Raw genomic sequence first — 17056 nt, forward strand, 5'->3', positions numbered from 1 at the left:
AAATGGATTTTATACTTTGCTTAAAATTTTTTAGCTTATTTTGAAATGTTAGATTTTACAGTTTCCCAATTTGTTGGCATGTCTTTCTGAAGTGTTTTCATCATAGTGTGTGGGGATTTTATTCTGCCCCTTATTCCTTTTCTTCTTATAATAACTGCATGAAATTTGACCGCAATTCTTTTTTACTGCTTATTTTGAAAATGAAGTAAGTTTTCCCACACTTTTATAATGGGGGAGGTCCAAAAAGATAGATTTTCCCTTATTCCAGGAATCCTTCTGCTGTTTTTGCAAAATAACAAGAAAAAAAAAATAGATCTCTTTCAGAAATCTGCCTCTCACTGCTTTTTTTTTTTCTTTTTTTAAAGGAAAGCAATGGATCACTTAAAGGAGAATTACTTTAAAACAAGGAGTATCATAATGGGTAGCTGAAAAAGGAGTGGAATTTTAATAAGAGGTATGTATGGAGTTTAATAATCCAAAGCAGAGGTTAATAATTCTTCTCTAGAGTTATAGCCCTAACCCTGAAATATGGCCTCGTCTAAATAACCTATTGCACACACATTGGAGCAAACTGATGCGAAAACTTAGCAACTAATCCAGAAGCAGTCCCATCACTTCTCAGAATATTTTTTAACCCCTCAGCCATCGTTTTTTCTTTCTTTCATCTCCTCCCTTCACCCATTTGCTTAAAAATAAATTTTTTTTTTAAAGAATTTATTTATTTATTTGACAGAGAGAGCCAGCGAGAGAGGGAACACAAGCAGGGGGAGTGGGAGATGAAGAAGCAGGCTCATAGCGGAGGAGCCTGATGTGGGGCTCGAACCCAGAACGCTGGGATCACGCCCTGAGCCGAAGGCAGATGCTTAACCACTGCGCTACCCAGGCGCCCCTAAAAATAAATTTTCTAGGCCAACTTTTTCACTGTTTCCTCTTAAGTAATCTCACTATTAGATAATCCTCTATTTTGGCCAAGTTCTCCATGAAGCTAAATTTTTAGGAGAACTGATTTAAAGTTCCCTAGAGTTTGTAAAAAAAAAAAAATGCATTATATACATACTGTTTATTGGTTAGGTAATGACTACAAATCAACACATAGTTTATTCAATCTTCTGTTCAATTTTCATGTTGAGTTGTAATATTTACCCTTATACAGATTTGGCAGTTCCTCTGATTGTGTAACAAACCCACTCAGCTTACGACTATTTTCTCTTTCAGGGGAGTGCTAGGTTTTCTGTGTTACGTCCTGATAGGTTTTCCTTGTTGATGCCATGGGCTAAGGTCATAGTGCTGTAGATTTTGAAGCAGGATCTCCTCTCAGAGGGAGAAGTCCTTTCCACCATCAGCCACATGGAAGAATGGAGGGTTTAAGGCCTCGGAAGGCTAGAGCAGGGGCTTAAGGGCAGGATTCTGTGACCCTTGCTTCTCTGCCCAAACATGACTCAAGTTCTGCGAGAAGGGATTACGTAGACAATGAAGTAGGTGTACCTGACTGTTTACATCTTATGCTCGGTTTGCTCCTTTGAAGACTGGTGGGTGCCTTGATGGTTGGGTCAGTATCTGGGGAGGCAGGTGTCAGAACTGCAGTGAGCTATGAGAAATGTCCTCAAGGTGGAACGATGAAATACTGTCCAGGTAGGGAGGCAGAACCATCAAAGGCTGTGGACTCTCAGGAGCCATGTTTCAAATCTGGTGGAGCACTGCCAGCAAAATAAAGGAGAGAACAAATATTTAAGTTCGTGGTCTAGAGTTTCAAGAGAGGGAGAAACAGGTGAAGGTGCCTGATTCAATACTGAGGTCCAGTACGGGGAGTATATGCGGGGCGACCCCTTTCACGAGCCATCACACATACTGCAGAGGCTGGCAGGGGCTTAAAGCGGCTTTCTTCTGAAGCTTCTTTTCAGAACACAAAACTATTTCATCAACCTTTTTCATTCTTCTCAGTGGTTCCACTATACTTTTATTTCCCTCAGATGATCCCATCTTTCATTTCACAGAAAAAATAGAGGTCATCTGATGGAAATTTCTCCAGTTCTTCATATCATATCTATCAAATGACCTGTATCCACACTTAATTCCTTTTCTTTGCTTTTTTGATGGAAGAAATATCCTACCTCTTGTCTAAGGATAATTCCTTCACCTGGTTTCTGGATTAAATGCCTTCCCGTCTTGTCAAGGAATTTACTCATTTAATAAACACTTACTGAGAATCTACTTCGTAACAGACACCATGCTCCATCCATTCTCTCTTTTGGAGTTTCAACTGCTCTCACTCTACTGGCTCCTTCCCAACAGTCTTTAACCATGCTCAGCTCTCTCTCCCAGTGAAAAACCAACTAGGCCAAACCAACTGAAACAAAATCTTTCACCGTACCTCCTTCTTCAGCTACTAGCTGTCATTTTTCTGTTCACTGCCAAACATCTCTAAACATTGTCTGTACTCAGGGTTTTCACGTCTGCATATCTTATTCATTCTGCAACCCACAGATTTCCAGCTACTGCTCTTAAGGCTCCCAGCAAAAAAGTGCTTTCACTGTGGTCACCTGTAACCAGCTTGTGGCTAAGCTGCATGGAACCACTTCAGTTCTCACTTTGATCTGTATGCAGCAAACAAACAAACAAACAAATGTGGACACTTCTTTCACTGGGTTCCTATGATACCACGTTCTCCCCGTGTGTCTGGTTCATCCTTCTCAGTCTTTTTGCAAGCTACATTTTGGTCTGTATTTCTCTTAAGTGTTGATGTTCCTCAGGGTTTCCTGGGCAATCTTTCCTTCTCTTTGTCAGCACATTATGGTTGATGTCATCAGCTTCTAAGACAGTAATTATCATCCATATCATGTAGGAAAGATACTTGACATTGTGTTGACGTGAAGCTGCTGGAATCTCAAAGACTGTTTTGTTTAAATTGGTCTGTAGGGAGAAGGCCAAAATAAATCTGTGAATGAAAACTGATTAGCAATCTATTTCATGCCAATTAAATACTAGTGGAGCGAAAAAGAAAGTTATTAAGTTTATGGTAGTATTTTAGTCATCCCAACGCAGATGCACACAGTCGATTGTTACAACAATGAAGTTTCATGCAATACTCATGTAGTGGAAAAATACATTATCATAACAAAATGGGAAACAAACTTTACCGTATCTATTGCCTTGAGTTAATATTATGTTTCGAAGAAGATGATGATGGTAATCCCTTTGTAATTAAAAAGGAGACTATCACAAAGAAGGTTCTTTTTGTCCTTCTCAGCAAACTGTCCAGTGATTCGTATTTATAAGGGACAGACCTGTATATGTAAATTGAACATGGCCTTCTTCCCACCTGGCTGGTGCTACATATTCTTTGTGGGTTTATGGTATGTGATTTATAAGTATTATTAAATCTTCTCCTTTACCTTAACACCTGTGCTTGTTATTCTCCATTTACTTATCTAGATACTTTGTCTGCCCTTCTCTCCTTTACCTTATGCCCTGGAACATTGTCCTTTGAGAACTGTATCACCTGTGCTCCTTTGGCTTGTCCAGTGGAAGATGTACCAGCGGGAGATGTAACACAGGAGGACAGCAAGGTCAGGCTATTTCTTCTCTGCTCCTTTCCTGCTCAGTGCCATATCTCTGGCAGTATCTGTGTCCCTCTCCAACGAAAGGTTCTGCTGGGCTGTGCCTCCCATGAGGTTCCATTAACAGATTTTTACTTTTGACTTTTTTTTCCTACCTAGGTGTAATAATGGTTTCCCATTGTTGCAAGTCTCTCAAATGCCTCCATATTCTGTTTTTTCCATCATATCTTCCCATACCTTTGTTACTCCTTTCATTCAATTCTTAATTTGAACTCATTTATGGTGACTTTTTTTTTTTCTTTCCAGGAATCCGACTGAAACGACAATGTTGTAAAACAAGTCCAGTGCCTTACATTCTCAAAAGCACTTGTGTCAACAATTTTCTGTTTCTATTTAGGATTCTCATTGAATAATGTGATGTGGGGTCCTAAGATTTCACCTATACTTGAATCAAGGCTGAAAGCTTGTATTTGTACTTTTGTATTTTTACTACGTGCTAAAGACTCTTAAACGTATATATCTAGCCCATATCTGTCTCCTAAGGTTCAGAACTATATGTTCAACTCCTCTGATTTCTTTGCTCTGATATCCCACAGTTACATAAAATTCCAAATGCCCAATTCCATTGTATCTCCTCAAATGCCCTTTGAACAACTTCTCAGCCGGTTCCTGTCTGTGTAAAGTTAGGGGTCCAGAAACCTCTTTACAATCTGAATAGTCATAGTCCCTATGAGTCTAGCCTGGCAGTACTTTTGGTAATACAGTTCCCTTAAGAACTTTGGGGGCTTTCTATATTTGAGATCAAAGCCCACTCCATGCTCTAGAAGCCAAAGCCACAATTGTTTTCAAAACAGTTTTCTCCTTTTAGACTGATTTATTGCTACTTTGGTATCAGGCTTCTGTGAGACCCTATCTTTGTGCTTTCAAAATGCCACTTTGTTTAGCTGAGAAAGCACCAATTAAAATTCCTTAGAAGCCTTAAAAAGGTGTCTTAGGTTCATACCTTTGATTTGACCTTTATCCTTAGGCCACGTCTTAATTTGAGAACCTTATTTGCTTAAGAAACTGTAGATAAGAGTTTATATTCCAGACTGGCAGGTTCTAGCCTCTCAGTAACATCTACTGAAGATGTGACCCAACTCACTTTACTGCCAAAACAAGTCTTATGACCCACGCCTAAATTGAAGGGGGCAGAGACATCTTCCCATGTGTCAGGATGCAGAGAGGATCAAATATTGATGGACAGTAATAATACTCAATGCATAGTAAGATAAACATCGCAAAAAGGTTACAAAGAAAAGGCTAAAGGCTTTTAGAGCAGGAGGCAATCACAATTAGGATGTCATGTGATAAAAGACAATTCTTCTGTTTTTCTGTCAATGAGTGGAAGTTTATTGCTTCACTTTGTTTTACCATTAGGAAATGGTCTGCTGTGGTTATTATTACCTTGTTTTTAGATCCATACATAATAAACTTATAAAAATGGCTGCTTCCAGAAAGGAAATGGGTTGCTGGGGAAAAGAGTAAAAGGAAGGCTTTTATTTTGCTGTATTTATATCTCTTGGAACATTATTTTTTTAAGAGAGAGAGAGAGAGAAAGTGAGCAGGTGGAGGGGCAGAGGGAGAGACTCTTCAAGCAGACTCCCTGCTTAGTATAGAGCCCCACACGGGATTCAATCTCATGACCCTGAGATCATGACCTGAGCTGAAATCAAGAGTTGGATGCTTAACCAACTGAGCCACCCAGGTGCTCCAATTTTTTGTAACTTTTTGTAATTTTCTACCATCTACATATGTTATCTATTCCTAACAATTATGAGTTTTAAAAATACTACTTGTGGGGTGCCTAGGTGGCTCAGTTGGTTAGGCACCTGCCTTTGGCTCAGGTCATGATCTCCAGGTCCTGGGATCGAGTCCCCCATCAGGCTCCCAGCTCATTGGGGAGTCTGCTTCTCTCTCTCCCTCTGCCTTTACCCCTGCTTGTGCTCTGTCTCTCTCTCTCAAATGAATAAATAAAATCTTTGAAAAAAATAACACTTGTATATTTGCTCATTTTAATCTCTATTATATTAGAAGCTTGAAAGTTCCATTTTAAAATCATCAAGGAAAATATGAACCAGTTCATCTGTGACAGACTTAAAATAGATTCCTTTTTAAACTTCTTACGGCCCATTAGAAACAATAAGTAAACAAGGAGTCTTCTTATAGGGGGACGGTTTTATTGTAGTATCAATATGTTTTGATGGCAAAAAATTTCACCAAGTTCAAGAGAAAATAGTCAATAATACCAATGTAAATCTACACAATTTTGAAGAGCATAAATGTGAAATGTCATTCAATGATAAAGGAGTGTTTAGTGGGGGAAAATATCTAATCTCACTACACTAATATCTTCACTCAAATATACAGTACTTCACAACTTGTGGCTGATTTCATATGCTTCGTTGAGAAGCTGTTTGACTTGAAAGCACGCATTAAATAAATGTTCATTTTAATCCTGTTTCCTTTCACCCCTCAAATAGGTTTTATGACAACAGAGTTTTTTAGATCACTCGAGGCACATCTGAATTATATAGTCAGACAAAAATAGGTATTGTAAAATTATCTCAGCCTTATGGTAGAAGAAAAATCTGTTTCCTCTGTAGAAATTTTTAACTTCTGAAACTAACTGATTCTGTTCTTTGGCATTTGAGAGAGCTGTAAATCCATTCATTTACCAGACATTTATTAATCACCTTCTGTTTGCAAAGCACTGTGCATTTGATTAGCAATCAGTTGCTATTCATTCCATTCATTTTCTGTCACATTACTCTCATTACCTACTTATGTTGTGCTTCAATTTCCTAATTTTTAAAAAATGGCACTTTTAGAATTCTTGCTATCCATTTATCTGTCAAGGGCATTAGTAAGTAATGCCTATGTTTGAGGTGTGGGCTGGTGTAAATGAATAACTACCTAAATTTTTGTCAAGACATCTTAAACAATGTCAAAAGGCAGGTGTAATTTCTTTGAATAGTCAATGAATGTTTGAAATAAAAATCTGTATTCTCTCTTTTTGTTATGTTCAAAAAAGATAAATGATGGGAAAAAACATATGAAATATATTTTGGACAAAATGTTACTATCCCTAGTACCCTAATTGTCTTAATACAGGACAATTCTATAATTTGATCTTGGTTACAAAAAAAAAAAAAAAGACAAAAGATATGAACAGCAAATCCTTCAAGGAGAAATACAGATGCTCAATAGACATGAGGAGACTATTATTTGCTATTCCCTTCTATTGTTTTCCCATTTTTTATTTTCCAAATTTCTAAACTTATCTCTATTGCTTTCTCCCTTATTATTTCTTTGGGCTTCCCCATGACATTTTTTCTATTTTTTTAAGTTGAATTTTTAGTTCATTTACTTTCATTCATTCATTTTTTTTTAAAGATCTTATTTATTTATTTGTCAGAGAGAGAAAGAGAGAGTGCAAGCAGGGGGGAGCGGCAGGCAGAGGGAGAAGCAGGCTCCTGGCTGAGCAAGAAGCCCAATGCAGGACTTAATCCTAGGACCCTGGGATCATGACCTGATCTGAAGGCAGAAGCTTAACAGACTGAGCCACCCAGGGGTCCCCATTCTTTTTAATTTTTGATTTTATTATTTATTTTAATCAATATATTTACCTATATTTGACAAGTTTTGATATTAAATTACTTTCATTATTTAATTCCATGTATTAAGGGGCGCCTGGGTGGCTCAGTAGGTTAAGGGTCTGCCTTTGGCTTAGGTCATGATCTCAGGGTCCTGGAATTGAGCCCCACCTCTGGCTCCCTGCTCAGTGGGAGTCTGCTTCTTCCTCTGCCCCTCCCCCTACTTGTATGTACACATGCATGCTCTCTCTTCCTCAAATAAATAAAATCTTAAAAAAAAATGATTCCATGTATTAAAATTTTCTTTTATAATTAATTTTCTTTTTAATCAGGATTATTCAATATTATGTTTTTACTCTCCGGATATAATGATTTTTAAATCTATGTTTTTATTTTTAACTTACCTTGAATAATAATCATAAAACATGATCTATATGATAGCAATTCTTTGGAATTTATGGGTTTCTTGTGTGACACAGTGCATTGGCAATTTCTGTTTCTTTCAGAGGTACTCTATAAAAATTTTGCATTTTCTATTCAGCAAATGTATAGATTTGATTATACTTGTTTATTTAATTTCAGTGTATCTTGAGAAGGATTTATTAAAATCACCAACTAAAAATGCTGATGTATTTATTTTTCCTGTCACTCCCTTAGTTGTTTTATATATTTGGAAGCAATTTCCTTAGTGCATATGTGTTTAAAAATAATATCTTCTTAGTGCTTTCACTCGCAAATCTTTCTTGGTGACCCCCTTCATTAGCCTCGATTTCTATTTAATTGGATACTGAAACCACTACTCTGGCTTTCTTTTCATTCGTCTGTGCCTGATATATTTTCTTCTATTTATTTATTGCACAGTTTCTGTATTGTTATGTTTTTAAAGTGATTCTGTAAACAAAAGATTCCTGGATCTTTATGTTGTTATCTTCTGGTGGGTTAGACTAACTAATTTACATTTATTATAGTTACTATTTGGAGTTACTTAGCCATACTATTTTAAGTTTTCTATTTATCATACTTTAATTTTGTCCCCCTCTCCTTCTTATTCTCTTTCCTTTCCACTGGATGGATAAATATTCTACTGGTTTGAAAATCATACATTGTATTTTGGTTGCCTAGTAGTTACCTCTTATTTATTCCTTCTTCATCTCCATCACCCAAGTTTGGGGAAACTTTTTTCAGTATCTAAAGCAGGAGAAACTGATCCTGAGCACATACCCTAAGCCTTTGCCATTGCCAGGTCCTTAGCTTTTGAGACCTCAAGGCTAAGAATGGACTCTTTTGTTATCTGTATTTTGCTGTGTCATCCTTCCCCTGGAGCAGAGAAGATGCAGTGCCCTGGCTGTTCCGGCTGAGGGAAGGTCACAGGGAACAAAGGAACAAAGGAGGAAAAACCCTGTTATTATCTCAAAATTTTATTCAGTCACAAACACTTGTGCTTTATCTGCCCCCTCCACTCAGAGCTCCATTAAATTGTTGGGAGGCATCCTATTATTTTCTAGTACTTTATAGTTAGCTGGTAGATATATTTAGTATGTTTATGAAATAAGCTAATTATATAATTTGGTATATCACTTCTGTGATATTAAAACTCTCTAATCTTTGGTTTCTTCAATTCTAATTTGCTATTTATTCAATTCAATTCATTCATTCAACATTTATTAAGAACCTATTACATGTTAGCTACTTTGCTGGAGGAAAATATGGAATAATAAAAAAAGTAATAATCCCTCTCTCAAAATGCCCTCTTTGTAGTTGAGGGGGGAACACAGATAAATCACCGGATAATTACAAAGAATGCGTTAAGAGCTATAATAGTGGAATGCATAAAAAAAGAGCAAAGAAGAGAGGGCCACTAACTCTGACTGGGGAGATGAGAAACAGCTTCACAGAAGAATGAATTTGAGTTGGGTCTTGAACAATGAATGGGTATTCAAATAGTGAAGGAATGGGTGGGGGAGGGGGAATTCCAGAGTTGGGAGGCGATGGGAAGAAGAGCAATTGGGAGAGGAAGGTGCCTACGAAGTCCCAGAGAGTGAGCACATATGTGGTTGTGGATGGAGAGGCTGTCTGGATGTGGGAGTAGGAGAGACAGGAGCCACAAATGTGACTAGAAAGATTTGTGTTTTGAGCTTCAAAAAATGTATCTTCATTTAGAGATTTTTAAGCAGAGAAGAAAAGTAGATGTTGGATGGGGCTACAGAATGGAAGAGAGAGAGAGTCAGAGAGACAGAGAGCACACGGGCTTAGCAGCAAGGAAACGAGCTAAGAGATTGCAACAAACCTTTCCAGTCTTACACCACCACACTAGCTCAGACCCTTACATTTGTCCTGTGCTATAAATTTTTTAACTAGGATTTGACCAGATCTTATCACTTCTAATTAATGGGGACACCATTAATTTAGATTGCGATATTAGAAGAGCATTACTTTTTTGCTTAATAGAAGAGTTCACTTTTGGGTATCACAGGTGGTGGTGCCTATAAGACTATTCAGGAGATATTTCTTGCAAATTATTGGAAATGTTTTTCTGAACATATTCTTTAGCCCATTTTGGGGTGGGGTGGGGTAGGGTTGAGAATGGAAGGGCTGGGGGTCAGAGGTAGATTTATTGCTTCACCATTTAGTAAACATCATAGACTTGCATATTCTGTGCAATTCCTACCAAACATTTTAAAATTGTGTCTTGTCCTCTTATCTTTTTAGAAATTCAGTGATCAAATATATAATGGAGTACTTTTCAAGTGCATGCAATTCTGTAAGGTCCTACAGGTGCTACAGTGGTGGTAAAAATAACTTACCATCTAGTTCATGCATGTAAAAAACCCAAAAATATAAATGATAATAAAACAAGTTATATAAATATACTATAGTATAATAATTTTATAGGACAGGATAAGATTTACAACAGGGTAGCAAACAACTCCATAATCTCAATGGTTTAACAGAATCAAAAAGTTAATTTTTTCACACATAAGCAGTGTGCTGTGGGCCCAGGAGATTCTCCAGGACAGCTGTCCTCCTTGTATTGGCTCAGCATTCTGGGCTTTGATTGCAAGCAACTTCCATATGGACACATTTCCGTGATGACCACTGGAGGGGAACAGTGGGTTGGAGGGGTGACTACTGGCAATCAAATGTTTCTACTTAAGATGTGACCCAAGTCACTTCACTGCCAAAACAAGTCTTATGACCCATGCCTAAATTGAAGGGGGCAGAGAAGAACTATCTTCCCATGTGTCAGGATGCAGAGAGGATCAGATATTGGTAGATAGTAATAATACTCAATGCACAGTAAGGCAAACATCGCAAAAAAGTTACTAAGAAAAAGCTAAAGGCTTTTAGAGCAGGAGGCAATCACAGTTAGGATGTCACCTGATAGGGGCGCCTGGGTGGCACAGCGGTTAAGCGTCTGCCTTCAGCTCAGGGCGTGATCCCAGCGTTATGGGATTGAGCCCCACATCAGGCTCTTCCGCTATGAGCCTGCTTCTTCCTCTCCCACTCCCCCTGCTTGTGTTCCCTCTCTCACTGGCTGTCTCTATCTCTGTCGAATAAATTAAAAAAAAAAAAAAGGATGTCACCTGATAAAAGCCAATTCTGTTTTTCTGTCAATGATGAGGGAAAATTTATTACTTCACTTTATCAGTAGGAAATGGTCTGCTGGGCTCCAAATTCAGTCTTAGCTCCCAACCTGGCTGACTTGGTAGAACCCACAAGATTTCCATGCTCTCCCCAGATCTTTGTTCTTTTGTCCCCCCCTTTTTGGATCCCACATATGTGGCCTAGGATAATGGAATTTGTAGAAGAGAGTTACTGGTAAGGTTCTAGAAGGTTTCAATCTCTTTCCAAGAACTTTTCACTGCTTCTTGAACATATGGGTCTATTTTGCACAAAGATGAGGTGGAGTAGTTAAACCAAGTGACTAAACCTAAACGATTAATAAGGTCTCCGTCTTGGAGCTTAGATGCTTTTTTACAAGAGAACCATCAGGGTGCACCCAGAAATTCAGCATAGGAATAATGGCAACTGATCAGAGTCATCTTACATAAATAGGATAAAAAATAATTCCAGGACTTAACAGAAAGTGAGCATACCATTAAACTAAAAACAGCAAGAAACCTTTGGATTTTGGGTTTTCATTCTTCCTGTAAGTACGTTGGGGAAAATTGAGAACTTGCAGTGTCTTTCTCATTTATTTTGTTTAATTATCGAATTCTTCATTATAATGAAGAGCAAAAAGAATGAGAATGTAATTTGCTAAAATGAACAAAAGAATGCTTTTTCTGCTTTAAAGTTAGAATGATCAAATTATCCCTAAAATGTCTTCTGAGTTCCTTGGAAATATATATATTACTACATATAAAAGAGTGAGAAATCACTATAATGGATAAAATAGGATTCTTTTTGGGTATTATTTGTAAATAAGATTCAGAAATTATTATGCAGGCTTCAGAAAGAACTGAAACCATGCAAATACTGTTCATAAAAAAGAAATCCCAAGGCCCGATTGACTGCGGCCCCCTCTCCAGAGGGCAGCAGAGACGCGCAAGGGGACAGAGACTTCTGCGACCCGGGAGAGGCGGTGTAGATCCAGGCAGAGCCCGCGCCAGCTGCAGGACTGCTGCCCCTGGGGCGGATTGGAGGGGCGGGCTGGGACCGGGGCGGGAGGAAGAGGGGGAGAGGCGACTTCACAGAAAAGCTTTTACAGGCGACGCTCTCCGCCCGCCGGACGGGAGGCGGGGTAGCGGCCCGATTAAAGTAGCAAGCCTTGGAAGGAAGGAAGGAGCGAGGGAGGGACGGGAACAGTTGGGAGGAGGAGCAGCGAGCTGGGCCGCGGCGACGGCAGGGGGAGCGGCCCAGCGTGGCCACGTTTTGGTTTTGTTGTTTTCCAGTGGAACAGTTCTCGCAGGCCCTTCCCGAGGACTGATAGCGCCGAAGCCCGGGGGGCCCCGACCTTCCAGGTGACAGGCGGTCACCCTGGTAGGAGTCAGCTCCGCCCCAAGTCACCCCGCCCGCCCGCCCACAGCCCATTCCCCGCCCAGCGTCGGTCTGCCTGCCCCGGGCGAGCGCGGCGGCCGCAGCGGCTCTGCAGCGCTGGAGCAGGGAGCGACCGGCAGCGGCGCGGGACCCGCGGCGGAGGAAGGGGGAAGTGCGGCCCCCAGGCGCTAGCTAGAGGAAGGAGGATGACGATTTAACCCGCCCTCTCCTTCCAGTCCCGCTGCGGGGCGCCCCCGGGGTGCCCGCCGCCCGAGCCTCCGAGCTGCGCCGGGGGAAGTGCCGCATGGGGCAGGGCCGCTGAAGCGCAGAGTTCGTGGTCTTGCCGTGCCAAAGAGGGCGCGGGGGCCGGGTGCGGCAGTTGGCACAGTTTCGGCGGCGCCTTCAGCGCCGGAGTTGGGGGCGCGGCGCGCCTACCCGGCCGCCTCGGCGCTTTCGTGAGGCGCAAGTTATGGAGCCCCCCAGCTGCATTCAGGATGAGCCGTTCCCGCACCCTCTGGAGCCCGAGCCGGGCGCCCCTGCGCAGCCGGGCCCCGGGAAGCCGGGCGACAAACGGTTTCGGCTGTGGTACGTGGGGGGGTCGTGCCTGGACCGCAGGACCACGCTGCCTATGCTGCCCTGGCTCATGGCTGAGATCCGTCGGCGCAGCCAGAAGCCCGAGGCGGGCGGCTGCGGGGCGCCAGCCGCCCGCGAGGTGCTCCTGGTGCTCAGCGCGCCCTTCCTACGCTGTGTCCCCGCACCCGGCGTCGGAGCCTCGGGGGGCGTCGGCCCCGCGGCGGCGCAGCCCAACCCGGCCGTGTTCATCTTCGAGCACAAGGCACAGCACATCTCGCGCTTCATTCACAACAGCCACGATCTCACCTACTTTGCCTACCTGATCAAGGCGCAGCCGGACGACCCCGAGTCGCAGATGGCCTGCCACGTTTTCCGCGCCACAGACCCCAATCAGGCAAGACGGCGGCTGGAGGCGCGCGGGAGGGTCCGGCGCACTGGGGAGGAATAGCCGGGCTGGAGGCACTGGGACCCCTCAGGAAGGGCTGACTGACTCTGGTCCGGCTGCTGGCGCGCGCCCTCCACGTGGCGCGCTCGAGCGTCCACTCCTCCCGTCCCAAGGACGGGGAGTCTGGGAGCTAGCGTTCGGGGGTGGGCGGGGTGGCGGGAGCCGACCACCCGCGGGAGCTGGGGAGAGGGAGGCTGGCCGAGAGTGGTCCCCGGGTGGTGGAGGAGCGGGTGCGCCCCAGGAGGACGCGGCGAGCAGCGCGCGTCTCGGGAGGACTGCGGTGTTTGGGGTGTGCCTGAAGGAGGGAAGCCTGGCCTTGGCCTCGTGTTTGCGTCTGTGCGTGTGTGTGAGAGGAGACGCTAGAGAGGTTTGGGATCCTCAGCGCCCTGCATTCACTCTCGGTCTTGGTTGAGTCCTGCACCTTAACCCACGTGGAACGTCGAGTCCTAGTTACAGCAGCACGTGCAGATCTGCGGGCTGTGAGGCTATTTGGGAGCGGAGTTTAGTGAAAGTTAGTGGACAACCATGTCAGCAAGTACGAATCTGCGTTTAGATGTTAAGTGGAAAGAAAACTTTTTTTTTGCTTGTTTTCCTTTTTTTTTTTTTTTTTGCAGTTGTTTTACGCACTAATTGGAGACAGATACCAGCTTGGGTGATTTAAAAAGCAGTGTCGTAAAAGAGGCCAAACTCTATTTTCTAATATTTCTCCAAAGTCTACTAAACTGAGGTGTCTGTTACCAAACAGTGAATTTTTACTTCCTTAAAAACAGGCACGCCAGTTTATCTAATGGCTAGAGGAATCTAAACAAAACTCTATGACAGTGATTGTGTCTTTGTTTTTTTTTTTTTTTTTTTTAAGATTTTATTTATTCATTTGACAGAGAGACAGCCAGCGAGAGAGAGGGAACACAAGCAGGGAGAGTGGGAGAGGAAGAAGCAGGCGCCAGCAGAGCAGGGAGCCCAATTCGGGGCTCGATTCCAGGACCCTGGGATCAGGCCCTGAGCTGAAAGCAGATGCTTAACGACTGAGCCACCCAGGCGTCCCAGTGGTTGTGTCTTTGAAAACTGGTTTTGAAATAAAAGTACAAAGAGTTTTTACTGTGATAAGCCCTCAAAATGCTATTCTAAAAATAGCTCTTTAATGTTTGCAAAGTACTTCAGATTCTTTAGAAAAATAATGTCTAAATATAAATAAAATCTCAGTTGCAACATGTGGCAGGCAGTTCCTTTGGTAGCTGGGAAATTAATAAAAAGGAGAAAAACATCCTACAAATCAGGCTTTTTTTCTTAATTCATTTTTTTAGTATCTGTCATTGAAAGAGTTTTTCACAAAAGGCCTGTAGCTGAATAGAAGAAAATAAAAGCTCATTGTCTTAGATTTCATCAGTTATTTTGTAAGCTAGTTTAATACCTTAACATTCAGAACTCCCAGTATGAAGTGAGCAATTTTAACTTATATGACCGCTTTTAGATGCATGTTGAAATACCTTTTTACAAATTGTCCAACCATGATTAAAATGAACGTCACTTTGTGCTTATTTGTTCAAAGCTTATTTTTAGCTTTCACTTCTATTGGAATGGGAGTGTAGCCTGTTCTTTATATCTGAAAGTTATCACTAATTTTATTCAGATTTTTTGGTTCTGTCAGTAAGGAGGAAGAAATTGCATTTTCCCAGGATTGGAAGGAATGTTTCATGATTTTGGGTAGTTTATATTAAAGTTATTTTCTTCTGATCTGTTATATGACACATCATTGCTAATTTCACTGTTGGTCAAAGTTCGTTTATGGGTCATGGCGCTTAGAATTCTTAACAGTGGATGTTGAGTCCCTCCCAGATTCATTGTTAGGGGATATTTAAAATCATGCCCCCCCTTTTAACCTTAATTATGTATTTAGGTGTTTGAGTCTGAATGTGATATTATTTTACAAATAATAACATGCTTAGGCTCATTTCTCCCTTTTGATCCTGTAGGAACAGTGGCAACCATATGTCCTTTTGATAGAGAAAAAAACCTAACTTTTCCTGTTTATTGCCATTTCCCGGTTGAATCTTTGATCTAAAGATATGGATTCCAGTTTACTCTGAATCCAGAGTATCCCTGCTAGAGGATACTTAATTTGAAAGGCCAGATGTTGTTCCATGAAGGATTATCTCCAGACAGATATCAGGGTTGCAAACTCCAATGCCTGGGATTTGGTTGAGTGAGGTGGAGGTTGAGTGAGGACTGAGGACCGTGGAGTGATGCTCATTTCTCAGGGAGTTACTCAGCACCAGTTGCAAATTGCATTAACAAGATACAAGCCTGGTGTTGCCAGAGATTTGATTTCCTAAGAGTGGAAGTCTGGATTTTTATGTATGACTTCGTATTTTAAAGTATTAGCAAATATTTTAAACATTGAAGATTCCTATCTGGACCTAACAAAACACATCTGAGTTTTTGGCTTCAGAGACTTAAGGGCTGCCACTTTGTTTTTCATAAATATTTGTTGAATGGACAAGTGCAATCATCAGACACTGTGAGCTTTTTGCCACTTTTCCGTTTGGGCATCTGGATTCACTTGATACGGCTCTCATAGTAGGCTTAGGGCCATTTTGGGGGAGGACTTTATAAGTAATATTCTCAGAAGTGATGATTCTACAGTTGAACTGGTTCAAGGATGGATTCCTCACATTGTTACCATCTAGGGGTATGCTTCATGTAGAGTAGGCTCTGGATGGTTCTAGGCACCTTTGAAATCAGAAGGAAAAAGAACTACTGTTTGCCCCTGAGTTCTAAATTTGAAGGGGAGAATTATTTAGTTGGACTTTAAGATCATTGTTAAAAGAGTCTCCGGTCACTGAACAAAGTATGGAAGGTAGCCTAGAGGAGTGGGCCTGCAGACATCCATGAATAAATTTGCCTCTGGTTTGTCTCTCATGCCTGTCCCTTTTCTGAAATAGGCCTTTCTGTAGGATGGCCATATGAATCATTGTTTAATGTAGGGTGATTTTTTTTTTAAAGATTTATTTATTTATTTGAGAGAGAGAAAGAGCACATGTGAGCAAGGAGAGGGGGGAGGGAGAGAGAGAAAAATTAAGCAGCCTCCCCACGAGTGTGGAGCTCAACCTGGGCTTGATTTCAGGACCTTGAGATCACAACCTGAGCCAAAATCAAGAGCTGGAGGCTTAGCTGACTGAGCCACCCAGGTGCTTCTAATCTAGGACAACTTTTATTGAGAACAGGGGCACCATTAATAATTACACAAACATAACAAGTATAAACCTGGACCGTGTAGGGCAAACCAGGATATACGGTGACCGCAGCTAAATGGCAAAGTTCGGGTTCGTGCCTAGCCACTGAGATGGGGGATTGTAATTTCCATATAAGAAATGATAAGGTTTTGCAGAGTATCTGCTCATATCTTTTGGGGCCCGGATCTACATGTGACCTCTGAGATGGGAGTGCTGTGCTAGTAGCTTGTGTCTGTTGTGGGGAGTTGCCATGGTGATGTGCCCTCTGGCTCCCCCTCTCTCCCGGTGGGTCAGAGTCAACTTAAGGATGTGGGTCTAACGGAGCACTCAGCCAGAATGGCCTAATGAAGAGGTATTTCTCCCAGGTGCAAAGAGAGGTGGGGGTCAGGAGCGAAGGAACCCGTTCCAAATCAAATATATGCCTGTGCAGTTTGGTTCCCATTTATTCAAGCCTGTGTGGTCCTGCCCAGGAGGAATGTCAGCCTTAGTACATTTCAGCCAAACTTGGATATTCGAATTAGTAAAAGTACTTAACTGTACATAATTTTTAAAATCCCACTGGCATAAATTGAGTTATAGACTTAAAACTGGTTGAGGAACCAAGAATATTTGATTCTCTATCTAAGATCTAGG

The 17056-nt window shown here is 41.8% G+C and overlaps 1 protein-coding gene and 2 long non-coding RNA genes across 5 annotated transcripts in view; 2 read left to right on the forward strand and 1 right to left on the reverse strand.

The window, feature by feature from the left end:
- Positions 1–371: 371 nt before the first annotated feature.
- Positions 372–5553, forward strand: LOC130542934 (uncharacterized). The gene is made up of 3 exons (XR_008957858.1): positions 372–454; positions 3433–3566; positions 3864–5553. It is a non-coding gene; the product is annotated as an uncharacterized LOC130542934 (long non-coding RNA).
- On the reverse strand, positions 1049–13578 carry LOC130542930 (uncharacterized). The gene is made up of 2 exons (XR_008957852.1): positions 13065–13578; positions 1049–2910 (listed from the first exon to the last, which is right to left on the reverse strand). It is a non-coding gene; the product is annotated as an uncharacterized LOC130542930 (long non-coding RNA).
- The window catches only part of TBC1D4 (TBC1 domain family member 4), a 182270-nt gene continuing 177206 nt past the window's right edge, over positions 11993–17056 (forward strand). For 2 of the 3 annotated variants that reach the window (XM_026493413.4, XM_044381872.3), the window contains exon 1: positions 11993–13139. In XM_026493413.4, coding sequence (XP_026349198.1) covers positions 12642–13139 — 498 coding nt within the window. In that variant the 5' untranslated portion in view covers positions 11993–12641. The remainder of the gene's footprint in view (positions 13140–17056) is intronic. The other variant, XM_026493410.4, reaches the window with a different exon arrangement.

This window comes from Ursus arctos, unplaced genomic scaffold, assembly GCF_023065955.2.
Source record: "Ursus arctos isolate Adak ecotype North America unplaced genomic scaffold, UrsArc2.0 scaffold_10, whole genome shotgun sequence".
NCBI lineage: Eukaryota > Metazoa > Chordata > Mammalia > Carnivora > Ursidae > Ursus > Ursus arctos.